Source organism: Limulus polyphemus, unplaced genomic scaffold (genome assembly GCF_000517525.1).
Source record: "Limulus polyphemus unplaced genomic scaffold, Limulus_polyphemus-2.1.2 Scaffold350, whole genome shotgun sequence".
Classification (NCBI taxonomy): domain Eukaryota; kingdom Metazoa; phylum Arthropoda; class Merostomata; order Xiphosura; family Limulidae; genus Limulus; species Limulus polyphemus.
In genome coordinates this window covers 469,061-487,330 of record NW_013665960.1, presented here as the reverse complement: position 1 = coordinate 487,330, position 18,270 = coordinate 469,061, and the positions used below count along the sequence as shown (strand labels likewise).

The 18,270-nt window shown below is 31.7% G+C and overlaps 1 protein-coding gene across 1 annotated transcript in view; it reads left to right on the top strand.

The window, feature by feature from the left end:
• Positions 1-18,270, top strand: part of LOC106457594 (cadherin-23-like) — a 100,455-nt gene that overhangs the window by 24,485 nt on the left and 57,700 nt on the right. The window contains exons 2-10 of the mRNA XM_022383592.1: positions 120-223; positions 4,518-4,601; positions 6,552-6,703; positions 7,974-8,036; positions 8,386-8,475; positions 12,297-12,380; positions 14,845-14,970; positions 15,350-15,481; positions 17,585-17,663. Of these exons, the coding sequence (XP_022239300.1) occupies positions 157-223; positions 4,518-4,601; positions 6,552-6,703; positions 7,974-8,036; positions 8,386-8,475; positions 12,297-12,380; positions 14,845-14,970; positions 15,350-15,481; positions 17,585-17,663 (877 nt within the window). The 5' untranslated portion in view covers positions 120-156. The remainder of the gene's footprint in view (positions 1-119; positions 224-4,517; positions 4,602-6,551; positions 6,704-7,973; positions 8,037-8,385; positions 8,476-12,296; positions 12,381-14,844; positions 14,971-15,349; positions 15,482-17,584; positions 17,664-18,270) is intronic.

Here is an 18,270-nt window from a genome sequence, read left to right as displayed (position 1 = left end):
AACAAACAATAACATAAAAAATAATTACATTTCCTCAAAAAATCTTGTTTTGTTACTTTGTTTGAAATACATAAGAAATTTATATTATGAAGTAAAATATTTCCTTTTTTTATCTATAGACACGGGGTTCGAACATACAGCCGATGCCATGGTATTATGCAGCATTTGATATTGAGTACAACATCCTGGTTCGTTTTACTGAGTACGTGCTGTGTTGTTATTGGTAGGTTTTTAAATGCTTTTTTTCTGTTTCTTTTTTCTCTGAACTATTCAGTTTATTATTCTTGTTTTTTTTTAAGAAAATAATACAATTTTCTTTAGAATTCTTTACAAAATAATTTTTACTTATCTAAAAAATAATCTTCATTATTTGTCATTTTTACACACTATATGATAATGGTCTTCATTTTTACTCAGCATCAACAATGCCTATGTGTTTGGATTTTATTTAAATTTCCTGACTTGCGTTTTATAAAGTGCAGAAACTTGTTTTAGCCAAATTCAAAATTTCTCTTTAAGGAGCATTATATAATAGACAATCAATCTTTCTCAATTTCGATATATTTTTCTTTTTTTAAAAACTTTGAAGGACATCTGTATAAAGGAACTTATAAAGATGTATGTGTTCTTCAAAGCTATTCCAAAGTTTTTAAAAAGTAAAAGAAAAGTTTAAGAAAAAATATAAAACTATTTTAATAGATATTTACTAAAAATGAAAATTATTCTTTGTTAAGTATCGATAACCTAGGAATATTTTACGTACTATCCAAATTCATAAAAAGTTAAGAAGTTAAAGAAATTTTAGAAAAAAAGATAAGATAAAATATCTTTGGATAAAGAGAATTTCCAAAAATCTCTAGAAGACTCATTATAGGTGGGAAGAGTATGAAACCATTTACATATAAAGTACAAAGTTATTTACAGATAATATTGGTTTTATTAATCACTTTCCAGACGAAATTGAAAAAGATATTGTCTAAACTTTTATGTATACATATTAAAGCAATATTAATACACACACACATATTTTTTCAACCATTTAGTACAAATAAGTAATATGAAATAAATACATATTTTAAAAATAGACACAAGAATTGTCCGTCAGTGGCAAGTCTGGTGGTTTATAACGCTAAAAAGTCGGGTTTCGATATCTGTGGTGAGCACAGCACAGTTAACTCATTGTGTAGTTTTGTGCTAAACAACAAACAAACTCACGAATTAAATACATATATATATATGTATTTCAAAATATACACGTCACATAAAATCCTTACAAAATTAAACACATTAAGATACATTCAAATATAAATAAGTTTAAACTTATAGAATATAATTTCTGTTTTTTTTAATCCATCATTGTATATTTTGTCATTTTTCATCACATTAAAACTTTAACCACATTACATTTTCTTCTAATGTTATTATAATAACTATTTATTTTTACAATACTCAACAATTAAAAACAACTCTTAAACAACTCTTAAAACAACTCTTGCTCACTTCACTGTTCTCTCTGTAATTCTGAGTAATGTTTCCGATCATCAAACAATTCAAACTAACATGATAAATTATATGTTCAAAAAGGGAACACATGAAAATACGATTCTTTTAGAATTTTAAATTTGTTCATAGTACATCTATTAAAATGTTTGCCAGCATAGTGGGCCTTTTCCGGAAAATCTAACATAAAATGTATGTAAATTCATCCTTAAACTTAAATTATCTGTTTCATCAACACATTCTAAAAGACATAAATTGCAGTTAAATAAATTATTAATGAAAAGCGAAACTTCTCTATTATTTTTCTTGGTAGGTTTAATATAACCTTAATTAGATAAAGCACAATTATTTCTTTTACAACTGAAAACATCTTCCTTAGGGCAGTCTATTTTCTTTCAGGTCTATTAAAGAATTTGTATAAATTTTCGGTTGCCGTCTTGGTAAAATTTTTTTTATTATATTTGAGAATATTTTTAAGATTTTTTTTATCTACTATTTGTTTTAATTGTGTTTTAACAAACCAAATATCAAAATTTTCACTTGAACATTGAGTTACTAAAAATATATGTCATTCTATTTATGTTTACTCACATTTCTTTTGAAACTTTTTTATTATAAAAGTAATATAACACTCTCAGGATAAGAATACCGAAAAAATTGTTCTATTCTAATAATCTAATGACATCGTTTCTTCTGTTTAAACTAAATTTTGTAGTCTATTCGCAAAATGTACTGAAATATTTATTTCTATATATGTTTGGGATGATTACTAAAAACATCTACACACTGGTGTGAGTCTGTGGGTTTGTAAATATATGTTTTACTATCCCCTTTTCTGGTGAAACACTTCTGAACACATCTAAAAGGAATAAGGTATTATAATTATTTTCGAAGTTAAACTCAATCTCCTTATTTATCGAATTCAAAATCCCAAGAAACTTATTAATATCTTGAGTATCCTTCCATATCACAAATTAATCGTTTAGAAATCTTCATTTTTTAAAATTAATACGCATGCTACAAAATTATCTTCAAAATAATTAGGTAGTGTATTAAATAAATGCACTTCAAAATTTCCGGTAGTGATATTAGCATAAGTTGGAGTGAATTTTGTACCCAGTACTGTACCAGGTATTCGATAAGAAATGTGTTCCTCTTAGGCAAAAAAGCAAAAAGAAACAAAAACAACAGCATATTTTAAGAGTAATTCTAAACCTTTTAAGATAAACCTTAATTAGACCTGAGATGAACGAATTCCTCGTGTTGATCCAGACAAAATTTCACAGCTGTAAGTCCATAATGATATTTAATGCTTGAATATACAGCAATTAAATGTAATGAAACAAACCTTTGATTTTCTTCTAATAATTTTGGCAATATTTCAATAAATTCAAAAACATACCTAATAAAGCTCGGAATATGGGATAAAAATAAAAATGTTTTAATAATACGTCCAAAAGATTACTTACAGGTCCTGTATTTTTATTACTTCATACAATTGGTCTTCTCAAAATATTAGGGGATTTTCTAAGATGAATATATTAATTTCTTGTTTTAGATAATATTTTATTAATCTGTTTTGACTTATGGGTCTCTGTAATTCCCTCAAAACAACTAATTTCTGAATTCTTCAAAATATTTTTTGTTAATCTCATTTTAAATTATTCAACAAAATCCACTAATTTTTCTCGAATGGAATTTATGCATCCTAATTTATTTAAACCTCCCCTTTTTTTGGTAAACCCTTGTATAACTTAAATGTTCATAAATCGTTTGATAATGAATTTTTGGGTCATAATTACCTATAATTTATCTTTATTCGATTTTTTAAAAACAAAATTAGAATCCCTGCGTTTCATAACTGATTTCCTTTTTTTATTTAAGTCAGATTATTATCATTCTCTGTTTTTTTCAGTAACAGCATATAATTCTATTTTTGACAAATTAACTGTATAGCTACCATAAAGAAACCCGTTGATACTGGGTATGGTATGAGAATATACATATATATATATATATATATATGTAAGCATGATCTAATTGATTAAGTTTATTTCCGGGAGTCATGGGCAATTTTCTACTTCAGATTAATTACGCCTTAGAGTATGAGAATTAATGCCGCCATGACTGGAATCTCAACGTGAGATAACAATTTCGTGAATTATTGTTCTAAGTGCTATTTCACGTTTTCTTATATCATGTTTAACAATTCTTCAGCATTATAATCGTAGAATGTCAGTCCCACAAGCATAAGACCAAGTCATAAGTATTATCTGTCACATACACCCCAACCTAAGGACTGGATGTATCTTAGTGCCGATTAAAACAACAATTTTCAGTAGTTTCATATGTGATCATAATAAAGAAGCCCGTTGATATTGGGTGTGACACAAACTTTTGACTTATCTTCATTTGACATGACATTATTAAACTCTGGGTGAATTTTAATCATCCTAATTTATTTGATCTAATAATAGTAAATATATTTCGAGAAAACTTTTACACAAAAATCTAATAAAAATCATACCACATCATTACACCTGTCACACAAAAGCCAAAAAAGGAAGAAAAAAAGACTTGATTGGTGCTTCAAATAATTGTGTAACTATAGAATCTAATGGCAACGAAGTGGAATAAACATGGCAACAGTTCCCACGTTCTCAGTGTAATACTGAACTGTCTTTCTCAGCTATTATTATCTGTGATTAGAACAACCCTTTCTGTCTACAGTGACGCTTGAAATGAAATTGTTTGGCAATTAGAATCTCTTTGACTGTTAGCTGCTGATAAGTCACGTGCACGGGCAGATAACTTGGTTTTATCCACTGTTTACACCATAAACTGGTGAAGAGTATATTTGCTTTATTTTACAGACAACAAAGATAATTAGCAAACTAGACAGTAACAGTATATATATATATATAAAGCTATTCACATTCTTTAAGTAATAACAACTCACTTTTGACGCTATATGTGCATTTTTAAACTATATCATTATTATCATCATTTTACACTAGGAGGATCTAATAACCCACCACGATTTGCTATCGGAGGTATAAGTGAAATTGTTGTACGTGTTCAGGAAGGCCCCGAAAGTCAAGGTCAGTATATTTTGCACAAGTAAGATTAGTGTTATATTAAAAGCAAATTATCCAGGTTTTTTTTTTATATATGAAAAAGAACTATTACGTTCAACAAAACTATTAGCTATCAGTTTAGAAGTGGATAAGAAAAAACGACCTCAAAAGTAAATAATCACAGTTAACCAAGTCGCACATATATTTGTATGCAAATAAGTCTAAGTTTATTCATGTATTTTAGTATTATCCTTTCAGTAGAATCTATTTCGGTCTTTCGTGAGTATAGGTCACCATCAAAACGACCGAATTGATAATTTCTTTTTGGACTTTGTCTCCCGATGGGACAGCTGTAACTTTACGAGCTTGCAATGATAAAATCAGGGGTTCGATTCCCCGAGGTTCACATAGCAGAAAGCCCAATGTGTGTTTTTTGCTCAAAGAACAAACAAGCAAACAAACAATCTTTGGAGTTTTAAATAATTGTCTATTTTCTTTAGTACTTGCACGAAGTGCACGACATAGTGGAATCGAAAAATTCTTGTATCAATTCAAATTTTTTCATAAAAGAAAATTATGGCATTGGCAGTCGGTTTCGGGACATTACTAAGTGTAGTTTTTCAGGTATATCTATATCACGAAACCGATTTCTAATCATATATAACATTAAACATTTCGATTACCGTTGAATTGGTGCGATATAACGTTTTTCATATGAGAACTGAGTACGTTATAGTAAAACGATTTTGGAGCTTCACTGACGCATTGCAGTCCATGTTGTCACGTCCGTTCATGTTCTATCTGACAACCGTGCATTCTTGACAATTGCCTAGTAGCGTAATTTCCATTGCAAAAGGCTCCGTCGTTAGGCTGCTATGTATAAAGCACACACTCCTATCAACATGCTTAACATAATCCATCTAATTTACGAAGACGACAGTTTCCCAGTACTAGTTTCAACTGTCTGATCGTAGAGAAATTTATAGACCCTACCTGGCTTAACCGGTATGTCTCCGCACGGAATAGCATGAATACTCGTTTCATATGAGTGGAAGCCTTATCTTGGTGAACTCATACCTTGTCGGCCTCGTTTCCACACGGAGATCCTTCTTTATCATGTTGCATACTGTTTCCTAGGTCACGTAGACAGCTTTTATCACTGACCCTTCTGTTCGTGGATTCTCCCCTGTTACAAGACGCGGTTTGTTGCTTACCACGAATGGGGTACGTCTTATTGCCGGTCTCTATCTAGATGTTTCTACTGCCCCACGTTGATCCATACTCTTTTGTTTTCCAATCTTATAAAGCGTAAGGGGTATTCCTGTCTTGAAAATTATAAACCCCCGATGTGAACACATCTTTATGAACTAATTTTATAAAAATTTTCGTCGGAAATGGCCATTACATATCCTTCGAAAAAGCGATCAATTTTCGGTGCCATCACACTACTTATGAAAGGTCAAACAATTTCAAAGTGTAGTTCTGATATATACCGTTTCAATGCGACTTTATATCGATCGTGATTGTCACGCGACTTTCTGATTGGCTTATTAAAAATCGTTTTGATATAACATACTCAACTCTGTATTATCTGTCTATTTCACTTTCTATATATATATGTGTGTGTGTGCACATACGTACATACATAAAACTCATGAAGTATTCTTTTTTTTTTCTATAGGCAGATACACGTTTTATATATACAAACAGTTTGATACTATATTTTATATTATGTGGTTTGTAAATAACAGGAGAGAGAGTTATTTTTTTGCTTCATTACCTGCTGTACGTTGTTTACACAAGAGCCTGAGACGTTCTTTAAAGTTCTCAGTAGTTTGTCCCATGTTTGTAACAACCTCTGCATTTGGTTAATCCGTTTGTATAGCTACCAACAAAGCACAAAAAACATTTGTATTTAGAAACTTCATATTTAAAGTGTTACGCATTTAAAAATAACATGTTTTCGCATGGCAGGGAAACTACTGTATCGGTTAAATGGTGAAGACCCGGATGAAGATAAGCTTACGTACGGTGTTATGGGTCCAGTTGGGAAGGACCTTCTGCGATTTGAGAGTGTGGGAAAAACGGACGCTAACGTCTATCTTCGCCATGAACTGGACAGGGAGGTATGTGCTAGAATTTTCAGTAAACATTTCACTCCCTCGATGAGGAATCTTATGGTGACTGTTTCACATATACATTCGCTTTCTTTAATTTCTATTATTAAGCGTACTTGGAATAATGCGCGCAGATATACAGTCAAGATTCTTTACTGACATTTTACACACGTATGTATTTACTGTCTATTATTCTCCACGTGCCTGAGATTATGTGACTACTTTCCTAATTTACTTTTAAATATAAACACTTTCATATTTATACTTTTTTTTTGGACTTGTTCTTCTAAACAACCAAACAACTTGGTGTACTCAATAAGAATGAAAACTTGTTTTCCAAATAAATATTTAAAATATTCTAGAAACATAAAGTGCTGCCATCTAGCATCCAGAATTAAAGACAGAAACATCATGCAATACATATACACATTATATCGGAAACGTAAATGTTAATGCTATAATATAGAAGGTTCATTATATTGACTTACAATAAATTAAACATGAAATTTTTCAACACAGTTTTACAGATCTTATGCAACTTTAGCTAACAAAATGAAATAAGATATCACACTAACACTTGTTCATTCAACTCTTTCTGAGTAAAAAAATAAATAAACTTTATATACATACACAGACAGATAGATAAATAGATGGATGGTTGAGTGTAAACATAGTACAATATGCCACTTGGTTATAGCTAATAACCAGTATATTTGCAATGTTCAGTTTTGGGCAACACAGCTGTGTAATTATTTCGGGTCACCTGTGTTAATCACTCGCACCACTATACAGCAGTGTGTTATCTGTCAGTCAGTCAATAGACACTAAAATTACATCACATAAGGAACGCTTAACGTTGCAATTTGTATTGTCGTGATGCCAGTAAAACGTGCGCATGGCATGAATCACGAGAATAATTATGCACTTTGTAGGCTACAACATAGCATGACATATTAACATCAAAAGCAAGAAAAAAAAATATGTGTTACTCTTAATTTTGATTTTATTTATTCTTCAAACAGAACACTTTCGCAGACCCTACGCAAGTACGTCTAGCAGCAGTACTGATTTCAGTGGGCGACAATTTATAAAATATTTTGGGCCACCTGTTGAAAAGTTCCTTTAACTGGTAGTTTAGATAATTAACACAAATTCAAAATTATTTTAGAATACAGATGTTTACGGAAACATGGTCGTTTTTATTTACATTTCCAGTATTTTCTTTGTATTATATTTCAATCACTACGTTTGAGAATTCAGTGCCTGTTTTGTTTTGTAGGTGAAAGATTCCTACTCATTTGTGTTAACACTAACGGACGGAAAACTCAGAGAAGGGTATTACGTAAGTACTGTAATTAAAGATATCGTTTGGTAATTAATTGTCTTTTGTTAGTGAGCATTCAAAGTATACAAGTGTGTTAGGTTGTAAATTAAAACATTTAGTCTCACGCATTGAATCGATTCCTTAATATAACTCTTTTTTTTCACTCTATCAGTTGCTGAAGTATATTCTTTCTGTTCAGCTTGAATTACAAAAATATGTATGTTTAAAAACTCTATTGTGTAAAGTTATAAAACCTTTGCTTTTGTTTATATGTTTTATAAGTTAGGATTTCCCGATTTACAATTAAATGCACGGAATAAGATATATTATTATATCAACTCACTCGTGGTAATATATATATTTCTAGATTACACAAACAATGTTGATAATTGTGGAAGACGTCAATGACAACGAACCAGTTTTCAAACCATTTAGGTCTACCATATCCGTGAGAGAAGTAAGTTTTCAAACTGTTACTGATCATAGTAATTAGATTTGATACTAAAAATAAAATATGGGATTTATTTTATACTGAAAATCAAATAGGGAATTCATTTCTAAAAAACTGTGTGAAACATATTGAAAAGTGCCAATTTATCACAAATCCCGGATAGTGTACTATGGGAAAAACTGCCATGAAAACTCATTTTAAATCAAAAACTCTGCCGTGAAAACCATTTAAAATTAAATAAAAACTCCAACATAATTACAATCGTTTTTTTATTCTTTATTTTATGAAATATCTGTAAACTAGAACAAACTCTTTGAATGTGCCACAATTATACTTACCTATAGCATATATCCACTCACCTGGGAACACCGAAATTGATATTTTCTCTACTCCCAGTATCATACACAGAAATACATAAAACAGGAATCGTTACACTGAATAACAAACGTGCGGAGTTACTGAATAAGTTTGCTCTTTGTGCATAGAAAGTTATAAGTTTAGTCGATATTCCAGAGTTAATATGAATTTCCGATCAGAGCAAGTTACCTCCTTTAACTAACCTCTGTCACTTAAGAAAACACATGAAGTAGCAACAGGACGTAATAAATAAGGTTAAACCTTCTATAAGAACCAAAAAGTAGACGAGTTAGGCTTCGATAAGTAATAATAATAAGACTTAGAAATAAAAGTTACAACAAGGGTAAATGTGGCAAAGTAACTGGCAAAAACTATTGTGACTTAACTAATGACCTAATGTTACATCATATACTGAATTTTTATATAGTTAGCATTAACTACATATATAATAACTTAAACTACAGTAGTTCACTTATTACCTTAAACATTTTACAAAAGAATTAAAGTGGAAACTAAAAGGTTTGAAAATGTCGTGATTTCCTGCAAAACTTCTAAACGAACAATAATTATTTCTATTGTTTGTAAGCTCTTTTTTTTACAGTATTAACTATTGGCTTAGCAGAAGAAACATTGCTAAGAATTAACTAAGTTTTTTTCTTTTCCGAAGAACAACTTTATACACGCTTAGAGAACTTTTAAATATTCTTTTAAGTCTGACTCAGCAAATGCAATACTTTCCTTTTATAAATACCCAGTTTTTATCTTTTTTAGATTCCCTGGAATATACATAAATTTCGGGGTTAATAAATATGTATTGCATAAGAGACGTAATCAGCTAAATTGTTAAATACTAGCGATATGCGTAATAAAAACGATAATTAATAAGATAGTAATATCCAAATTGAACTTATCTCATAAAACTCACAAAGATATTAATATTTAACATCAGAAAACGTAGTCCAGAGACTTTTTTTCAATGATAAGATTTCCACTAAGTACTACAAGTGGGCAACTTTTAGAAGGGTTAGTTTCTCATATGTAGATGAAGATGCGCGAGATGAAAGCAACAACTGCTTTTTGAATATTCCGAAGTATCTAACCAATAGCTCCCTTTATTTCGGGTAATTTTTTACAACAGAATGTGGATTCCGAAGTGGTGTAACTTTGTACTCGAATGATTATTACTTTAGCTTACAACTAAAGGTTTGATTATCTTATATTTTGCCTACAATTGTTTCAGTATAATTTACAAACAAATGAACGGTTGTTTTCCTAAAAGGCAGAGATTTTAACACAACATTCTGTTTTTTGGCATGTAATCCTAGTTGTTTATCCTACTTGTCGAAGCACGTAAACTTTTTCCTCTACTGGTTGGTTCTTCAGGGAACGTTCGTACTTCACTGAATTGTTTGTTTGTTTTAATTTCGTGCAAAGCTACACGAGGGCTATCTGCACTAGCCTTCACTAATTTTGCAGTGTAAAACTAGAGGGAAGGCAGATAGCCATCATCAGCCACTGCCAACTCTTGGGCTACTCTTTTACATACGAATAGTGGGATTGACCGTCACATATAACGCCTCCACGGCTGAAAGGGCGAGCATGCTTGGTGGGACGGGGATTCGAATTCGCGACCCTCAGATTGCAAGTCGAGCACCCTAACCACTTGGCCATGCCGGGCCATTCACTGAATTAAGTGACTTAGGTGACTTAGAAACGGGAAACTTATAGTGCTCTTTAACCACTTGGCCATGCTGGGCCATTCACTGAATTAAGTGACTTAGTTGACTTAGAAACGGGAAACTTATAGTGCTCTTTAACCACTTGGCCATGCTGGGCCATTCACTGAATTAAGTGACTTAGAAACGGGAAACTTATAGTGATCTTCTTGGGATGGAACTCTGATAAAATTCCGTGTTTTTATTATTTTTTTAAGTCCAAAAATATGTTGTTTGTATTTAACAAATGTGCCAATAGTTTTACAATGGTTTCACGTTTCAGTATAATTACAAACATCTATTAGCCGTTGATGTTTCAAAACCATCAAGATCTTTAAAACCGAAACGTTAGGAATATCACTACTGGTGATAGCTGACAGGCCATACAAGTTCAAAAATAACTATTTAAATTCGGTGACGAGGAACCCACTTTGAGACTAATAATGGCTGGAGACGGCTTGAATGGGTAATGAAGAAAAACTTTAATATAAGTTTAACATAACAGCAAGTGTACAACGTTTCGATAAGGTTTTGTCATCATCAGGTACAAAACCTTGTTGAAACGTACCTGATGATGACAAAACCTTGTCGAAACGTTGTACATTTGCTGTTATGTTAAACTTATATTAAAGTTTTTCTTCATTACTCATTCAAGTCTTCACCAAAAATAACTATGTTTGCTACTATTTAATTACAATACATATACAAATATTGAACAAATGTTTTGATGAGCTCAGTAAACTAAACGTATACATAAGTGTTTTTTTTTTGTAGAAGAATTGTATTTTAATTACATGCGTTACAAACAACTCTAACCTTTTGTAGTAATTTTCTGACTAAGTACTGAATCACCTTTTAGCTTTTCAATATATTGGACTAATCTGATTCACAGTATCGTGGATTAATCGAATCCAAAATGTTTAGTTTCAGTTAGTATAGCTGGTGGGTTAAAATTTCTTTTGGCTGTTCTTCTCTTAGTTTTTTAAGTGGAAAGAGTTTTGTAGTCCGAAATGCTGTTCATTTCAAGATCCAAAACAGGAGCAGCATATAAAGCCAAAAATGCCATCCACCTCAAGAACTGAAATAGAAGCAACAAATAGAGCCAAAAATGCCATCCTCCTCAAAAGTTCAAATAGGTATGTGTGTGTGTTATTCTTATAGCAAAGCCACATCGGGCTATTTCCTGTATCCACCGAGGGAAATCGAACCCCTGATTTTAGCATTTTAAATCCGAAGACTTACCGCTGTCCCACCGGAGACAGTTCAAATAGGAGCTGCAATTAGAGTCAAAAACGTAATATACCTAAAAAACGACAACAGGGTCATCAATAGAGCCAAAAATGTCATCCAGTTCAAGAAACAAGGTGGGAGTAATCCGTAGAAAAATCCAGCCCTACAATGTCTTCTTTGCCCAGAACTGCAGTGAAACAAACAATTTAATCACCTCACTTCTGTCATTTCCCACCAAGGTTAATCTTTAAGCCTTAATAATAAACGGTAGTTGGTGAATGTACATGCTCAGTATTTTATAAAATATTAACATCCATACACAACTAAAACTAAAATAATAAAAATATCGTTGCTTTACTGTAAAAAAAGAAAAAAATATTTCAAACATCCATAGAAACATTGTTTTGAAACAACGTCGTTGACTCCATAAAAACACATCTCATGTGTTTACTTTAGCATAGATCACTAAAGGAAAACTAAACCCACTTTAAAGGAAGATTATGTTTTATTTGATTTATTCTATAGGATGCTGTGACAGGTGTGTTAGAAACCGTTGAAGCAGTAGACCAAGATGCAGGACCCTTTGGACAAGTAATTTACAAACTACAGGTAAAAAATTATGATTTTGCTTTGTAGAAGGAAACAAAACAATTAGGATTGCAATTGTTTCATTATTATAGCAATTGTTTTTATTTGCGTAAACTCTCGGATTTAGGATAAACTATTGATTATATCAAAAAAAGTTTGTTGGTTTGAAGTTAAGCAGAAAGCTACACAATGGGCTATCTGTGCTCTGCCCACCACGGGGATCAAAACCCTGTTTCTAGAGTTGTAAGTCTACCGACATACCGCTGTGCCACTTAGAAACATATAAAAAAAGATAATCTCAGTTACGATAAAATGTTAACTGTATACAAAAAGATATTTACCTCACTTAGTATAAACTGTTAAATATATTAAAAATATAATCTGAGTTAGGATATAATATTAAATATATGTAAAAACATATTCTTAGAATAGGCTGAAATATATCAAACAGATCATCTCAGTTAGAATAAAATATATCAAAAATGTAATCTTGGGATAGACTGTTAAATATACCCTCTCATCCACCCCCACCCCCCCAAAAGACCATATCAGTTATGATAGGCTATTAAGGTATTAATAATTACTTAGATTATTTAGCCAGTTAAAACAGACTGTTAAGGTACACACATGTATATTTATCTATATTCACACACACAGCATGCCAATAAGTAAATAAATAGACATTGTACAAGGTATGCAACATTTAAGGCAGAAACATTGTTTTGTTACACGTCGTATTTAAAGAATCTGAAATTTGGTTCTGTGAGATTACAGATTACAGATCCTGGCAAAGAACGTTGATGAAAGCGCCTCCTAAAGTTGTTTTTTTAGACGCTTTTGCAGAGAACTATCAATAATGTACTACACGGGCTCGATAGAGTCATATCCGGAGATTGGCCCAACCACCGGACATTGTTAATACCCTGAGCTTGAAGCCATCGTTTTATGACTGAAGTTGAATGAGCAGGCGCTCCATCTTGCATGAAGATACTGGTTTGTATGATAAGCTGGGCGTTGACGTAAACAGGCAGAAGACTTTGATCGGGAATTGTGATATATTCAGCAGCATTGTCTATACCTTCACATACCACCAGTTGTTATCGTCCACATACCCATATTGTACCCCACACCATAACAGTAATGTTGAAGAAAGGTCCACCTTTCGAAAGCGCTCAGGTTATAGGGTTTTTATTCATTTCTGTCAAGACTTCTTGAACCTACGTATTTTTATAACATCATGAATTGACATATTTTGTTGTGGCTTGTAGAAGGTTCAAAGAAAAATTTTGAGAGGATAGTCGCCATGTTTATATAAGTCAACTATTCGAGTTTTGTGGAAATCTCGAACTCGCCGGAAAATATTACGATGTCCGTAAAGATGGTGTAACTGCATCCGTCTAGTTATTCTGGTATTGAAGGCGATGATATGAGAATAACTTGTGATGGTATTGAGACACACTTTCACCTGCCCTTTAACAAAAGAGACCATTAACGTGGACCATTCTCTGCACTTCCCTGTCAAAAAACGAAGAGTCTGCTCTGTTGGTTTTGGGCACTCAGATCACGCAGAAAGAAACTTCTGTTTTTGACATGTATGGAATATAATTGTCACTCTATTCTCTGTGGACAGTGGTATTAAAAATGACCTGGTGTTTTTCGCTGACTTTTAAAACCTTCTCATCATTCAACTGTGTGATCTCTGGAGATACTTTCGTTCTGGCATGGCTGTTTATATTATGTAATCTTTATGCAATTATACGTTGGGGTTATTTGCATATGACATGAAGAAGATGGTTTATTTGTTTTCTAAGGAGTATCTACTTGCTTATTAGTAGGACATTTATATACATAAAAACGTGGGTTATGTTCTTGTTTATAATATAATATCTAAGGGAATTTCGGGTGAATAAAAAATAATCTGGGTTAAATATCCTCGTGAGCTATAATACCACTTTTGATTTTTTTGTCACATTTTTTTCAGGGTTTCACCAATAAAAGTTTTTTGTATAGTAAAACAATTCGTTTTATTTATTTTTTTCACTTAGGTTTATTGAGATTAGAATGAACCAATGAAAAAAATTAAGAATTTATTATTTTTAAAAGCAACAAAATCGTTATCAAACATTAAGATTCTGACCTTGTTACATTAAAAGTCAAATAATATGTGAGCATTTTTAGGTCCTTTACGTAATCCAATTAATACGGGAAATTATCTTGTTAACAGGCAGTAAATATATACTCGTACATAATTTAATTCACTGTTTAGAAAATATTGTAAATTTTGTAATTTTTCAAACCACAGGATTTCTTTTCTGTAAGTCGTTTCTCTGATGTCAGAAATATATCACTGTTGAATATCATCACTCTGTTCTTTTAAAATCGATTAATATTTTTACACGTTCTCGTTTACTCGAAAACTTATGACATTTGTTTTCATGTTTTATTAATTGATAAAAAAGTTTCAAACATAAAGCTCACTTTTCAGAACGAGGAAGAAGATGTCATTAAGACATTCTCAGTCCAAACCCAGAACGGTAAAGGCGTCATAAACCTCATAGGACCGTTAGACTTCGAAAAGAAATCTTTATATCAACTTCGTGTTCTAGCGACCGTGAGTATTTCTGATTTTAGTCCTTCAATGTCTTAAACATTTTGTTGTAACATGTTTGTGTGTTTGTAAATAGCAGTGTGCATATTTCAATTATAGTTTTGAACTACAAGTATCATTGTGCAAAGTTTTTAATTTTTAATTATAACACATAAAAATTTTGTCATATATAAATATTACTGCAGAAGGTTACAGTGAATTAGAAACGGACGAATAGATCAATAGATGGGTGAATGGATGAATATATATGGATTGCGAAATGAACAGATGGTTGGTTGAACTACCAAACAGATATGCAGTGAAATATTAGTTGGTTATCGTTAATAATACTTACTAGTTCTGTAAATATGTAATAGAGTTTTTAATTTTTCTTTAAATTTAGGACCGTGCAAATTCTAACAGAAAGAACACCGCCACAGCTGCCATCTTAGTTAAAGTGGAAGACGTGGAAGATCAGCCTCCAGTGTTTAGTCTTGTTCCACCTGTAACGCGTATTCCAGAGGACTTACCTTTGGTAAACAAAATTACCAAGTTATTCTAACTTCACAATATAAGTTATGCGATAACTATACAATACGTTTTCCTAATATGAGGTTCCTCATAAGTTTTAAAAAAAACATCAAACTTAGAAAACAAGAAAGTTTCTGATTCTAGGAAATATTCTGAAACATTGCAAAATTATAAAACTTAAAAGAACACATCACTCTTTCATCTCTATTTCGGTGCACATTGCACAATAAATATAAGTTAGTTAAAATTACTAATTTCATTACTTTTTATAAAATATTTTAGTCATAATTTAACTCGGGAAATATAGACATATTTCTTTAGAATTTCAAATACTACCATTTTTTGTACGAAAGAAATAACCGACTGAAAGTGAAAAAAATATATCCAAGTCTGGATGATGGACACTACTTTGTTGAAATAAATATCTTTCCTACTTCAATAATGTCCAAAAACGGTCTTGGTCAGCCCCTAGATTTAAACTAATTCCAATTGAACTGCTCGGTGATGTTCTTGATTACAATTTCCTGAGCGGAAGAGTACTCAAAATGTCACTTGTTTTGGAGATGCTTGTGGAAGAGGTTTGTAAGAGGAGTAGTTAATAGCAAATTAATATTAGAAATAAACGGCCTTATAACACCAAAATGTTGTTTGTATTTAATTAGACACTCAAAATTTCACTTTACAGCTTCTTCAGGATTGTTCACTAAAACATAAACCGGTTTGGATTTTAGTGCAATAGTTCCCAAATTATTTTAGTCTGAGGCTCCCTTGATGTGAATAAAAAGTTTGAGACCCCCAACCTATAATTTTAGCATGGTGATTGAAAAACAGCACCGTAGTAAAAACAGTAACATCTCCTTTCGATATGCTGTATCATTTAATTAATTCAACATAATTTTTATAGGCTTATTGTTTATTTAGAATTAAAATTAATTCAGCATCTTTCTTTTCGGCCCATTTTGGCGGACCTTCATAAAAAGCGGCCCCCAGGAGTGCCACAGCTCCCACTTTAGGAAATACTGTTTTAGTGACCCTTTCTGAAGAAGTTGTAAAGTGAAACGTTGAATGTCTAATTAAATAAAAACAGCATTTTGATGTTATAAGGTTGTTTATTTCTAGTTTTAATATATCTTCTATACACCAATATGCACTACAAAAATTATACATTGAGCTAATAGCAAATGTTAGTAACAGAGTACAGTCTATGAGTAACACTAAACTTAGGATCTTCGTAGTTGAAATGTCTTCAAAAGTAAAGAACGCCATCTAGGGGCGCATGTTTCTCAACGTCTAGCACCTCAGTATTTTTGACAATAGTTTACAAAAACGTATTTATCAGACTTCTGTAAAAAGAAACACCTTTCCCTGTATATAACGTTATTTTTATCTTTAATAAAAACTCCTTACCTTTTCTTTCAAATTTTTATTATATTATGAAAAATGGTTTGTTTGTTTGTTTTAGCGTAAAGCTACACAATAGGCTATCTTCACTCTAATCACCATGGGGAATCGAACACCGAAATTTAGAGTTGTAAATCCAAAAACTAATCTCTGATCCATTGGAAGATATGAAAAAACAGAACTTTATTTAAAGAAGGAATAAAGTAAAAGCCAAAAAGAAAGTCACAAACAAAGTATATTTGCAGGAATAATAATGCACTCTAATTTTTCAGAAATGTGTAAAGTTGATCACACTGTACGTATAACTCTTTCATGACCGGAAGAGATGCTTGTAATATTTGACAAACTATTTGTATTCGTTGACACTAGAAAAAATGTACATTTTACTTTCATAAACGGTAGAGCTGCGGAGCTCCCCAGTGGCACAGCAGAATGTCTGTGGACTTATACCGCTAGAAACCATGTTTTGATACCCGTGGTGGGCAGAGCACAGATACCCCATTGTGTAGCTTTGTGCTTAATAACAAACAACAACAAGAGCTGTGGATAATGGTTGACTAATAACTTGTATTCGTTTATGTTATACGGAAACAACTACTAACAGGCAAAGCGTCCATCCAAGTCTTATAATCAAACAAACATATTTAACATTGTCAAACTTTATATATGTAAACACGTTCAACTTTTTCTTTCTTTACTTTCTTAGGGGTCCCACGTCCTGACTGTCAAAGCTATAGACGGTGATCGAGAAATAGATAACGTTATTAAGTATCGAATCATTAAAGGTGAGAAGCTTAATTGTTTATCTTTTAAGCTTGGTAACAGAATTGTAAATAATTTATTTGTTATGATGTCTGTTGTTATGTTGAAATAGGAATTGCAATCTTTCTTTCTTAACCTAAGGAGACATTACGTAGTTTGGTGTTAATTCAAAGTTAACATAATAAAAGTCATGGCTAATTCTTGTAGTTCCCAGTTCCCATAATAGCTGACATTAGATGAGATGCTGTTTGAAGTCATCCTTTCCAACACAAGTAACCTATATTCATTAACTTTTTTTTTTCTCCTATCTAAAGTTACTTATAAAGAGTGCAAATATTCACAATTAGTCTAACTTAACCACATGTGATAAACCCAAATATAATTTGAGCTTCATATTTCTTTTCTTCCGTTAAATATTCGTATTTTTGCTAATGAGTAGAAAAGAAAAAGTCATGTGATTAGTTTAGTGTTTTTATTATTCAAGAATCAATATAGAACAATAATATCAACAGAAGATCAACATATTAATAAAGTGATAACTTACGTGTCTTAGGATTATGCATATTGACTGGTGAAAAATAATTTGTTGGTGATTCAATATTCAGTGCGTAAACTACAGGCTTGTATGAA